At 35.0% G+C, this 2,134-nt stretch overlaps 1 protein-coding gene across 1 annotated transcript in view; it reads left to right on the forward strand.

Moving 5' to 3' along the window:
• Window positions 1–2,134, forward strand: part of LOC107653923 (1-phosphatidylinositol 4,5-bisphosphate phosphodiesterase epsilon-1-like) — a 77,821-nt gene that overhangs the window by 65,845 nt on the left and 9,842 nt on the right. Inside the window, exon 23 of the mRNA XM_016440784.1 lies at window positions 457–750. Coding sequence (XP_016296270.1) covers window positions 457–750 — 294 coding nt within the window. The remainder of the gene's footprint in view (window positions 1–456; window positions 751–2,134) is intronic.

Here is a 2,134-nt window from a genome sequence, read left to right on the forward strand (position 1 = left end):
TTTATTTTTTTTTTATTTTATTTTTTTTTTCAAAAAAACACAAAAATACTGTTTTGCTATAAATTATTACATTATTTTTCTTAATCTGTTTTTTTTTTTAAGTTAATAAAACTTAAATTATAAAACGAATCTATATTTTTTTTATTTCTTAAAGTCTTCATTTTCAAAATAAGTTTTTATTTTTAAAATGAACAACCACATGCAAAACTCCAAAGCTTGCTGTAGTGTTCTTAGTGGTGATAAGGACATGACTTTCCCCTTCTATAAACATGCTCTGTTTCTGCTTTTGCCTGTTTGCCAAATTGCAGATGTGACTCAGCCTCACATAAGATATTTAACTATCTCATACTGCTTAGTTTCACTTTGAAACAGTTTCTCTGAAATAAATTTTTAGGTCCTTTCCACTTGTTGCAATATCAACTTAATATCAGATCAGCATTCTTGTTTCTTCTGCAGCCAGTCTGGAGGGCATTCGAATGAACTGGGAGGAACAAACATCACTAACGCTGAGCCCGAGCACCTCTCTCAGCTCCATCATCCGCACACCCAAATGCTACCACATCTCCTCTGTCAATGAGAACGCTGCAAAGCGTCTGTGTCGCCGCTACTCCCAGAAACTCATCCAGCACACCAGCTGCCAGCTGCTCCGCACGTACCCTGCAGCCACACGCATCGACTCCGCCAACCCCAATCCTCTCATCTTCTGGCTGCACGGAATCCAGTTGGTCGCCCTCAACTATCAGACCGACGGTAAAGAGCGTGATCTCCTGCTCAGGACAGAAATTAAACCAGTGTAAATGACTGATATATTGACCATGCTGATCAGTCAGGCCATTTTTATAGTATGTTTTCCTGAAGTTGTCAGACTAGTGGAACAGAAAGCATCCAAAATACACTTTTAAGGGTTTATTTTATTGGACTATCTACATTAGTCAACCTTTGAAGTCAATCAAAAAAGTTCATCAAAGATGTCCTAAGACAAGAACGGATATTGTTTTGGTTTTAGGACAACTTTGATGAGAGGTTTTGATCCACTACTGTATTTGTGTCATTTCCGCTGCATTTTTTAAAGGCTGTTTTCTCAAAATTATTGCACTGGGCCAGAAATCTCCACTTCAGCAGCACTTACATACCTATCTATATTTTGAAGATTTTCACAGAGGGGTTTGTTCATATCATTTTACTGACTTATATTACATAGTGATTTTTCCCCCGTGGGGCTGTTAACCATATTTCTAATTTATGGTGTAATAAACAGAGATACCTGAAATCTCCTTTGTAAAAACTGATATGTCACCAAAATGAAACAAGAATTTTGCACTGGACTTTAAATTTGTGCATATTTAATTAGATAATGCCTCATTTTCATGTTTAAACAACATTTTTTTTTTTTGCAATTCTTAATTAATCAGCTGGGGAAGTATGGTGATATCTGTTACATTTTTACCTCATTCACCTGGAATGTCTTGCCTTAAGAGATCGTTTATTAAATGTACTGTTTTATTTAAGTTAAACCAATAAATGATACATCAATTATTAAATATAACCATTTGTTTTGTAGTATTCCAGGAAAACAGCATTTTATTTTAAATAATATTTTACATTTATTTCATATACCATTTCACTAGATAATATGCATGTATTTTTGTGTGGAGTGTATTTTTTATTTACTACCTTTAAACTGAAATCTGTAATCCCATGTAAGTCAACTATATATACATATATTCAAATGTGATGATGAGCATTATTCTAACAGGATTATTTGTGACCCTGGACCACAAAACCAGTCTTAAAGGAACACTCCACTATTTTTGAAAATAGGCTCATTTTCCAACTCCCCTAGAGTTAAACAGTTGAGTTTTACCGTTTTCGAATCCATTCAGTCGATCTTCGGGTCTGGCGTAGTAGCACTTTTAGCTGTAGCTTAGCATAGATCATTGAATATGATTAGACCGTTAGCATCTCGCTCAAATGACCAAAGTTTCTATATTTTTCCTATTTAAAACTTGACTCTTCTGTAGTTACATCGTGTACTAAGACCGACGGAAAATGAAAAGTTGTGATTTTCTCGGTTGACATGGCTAGGAACTATACTCTCATTCCGGTGTAATAATCAAGGAACTTTGCTGCCGTA

Source organism: Sinocyclocheilus anshuiensis, unplaced genomic scaffold (assembly GCF_001515605.1).
Source record: "Sinocyclocheilus anshuiensis isolate Anshui unplaced genomic scaffold, SAMN03320099.WGS_v1.1 scaffold454, whole genome shotgun sequence".
NCBI classification, from domain to species: domain Eukaryota; kingdom Metazoa; phylum Chordata; class Actinopteri; order Cypriniformes; family Cyprinidae; genus Sinocyclocheilus; species Sinocyclocheilus anshuiensis.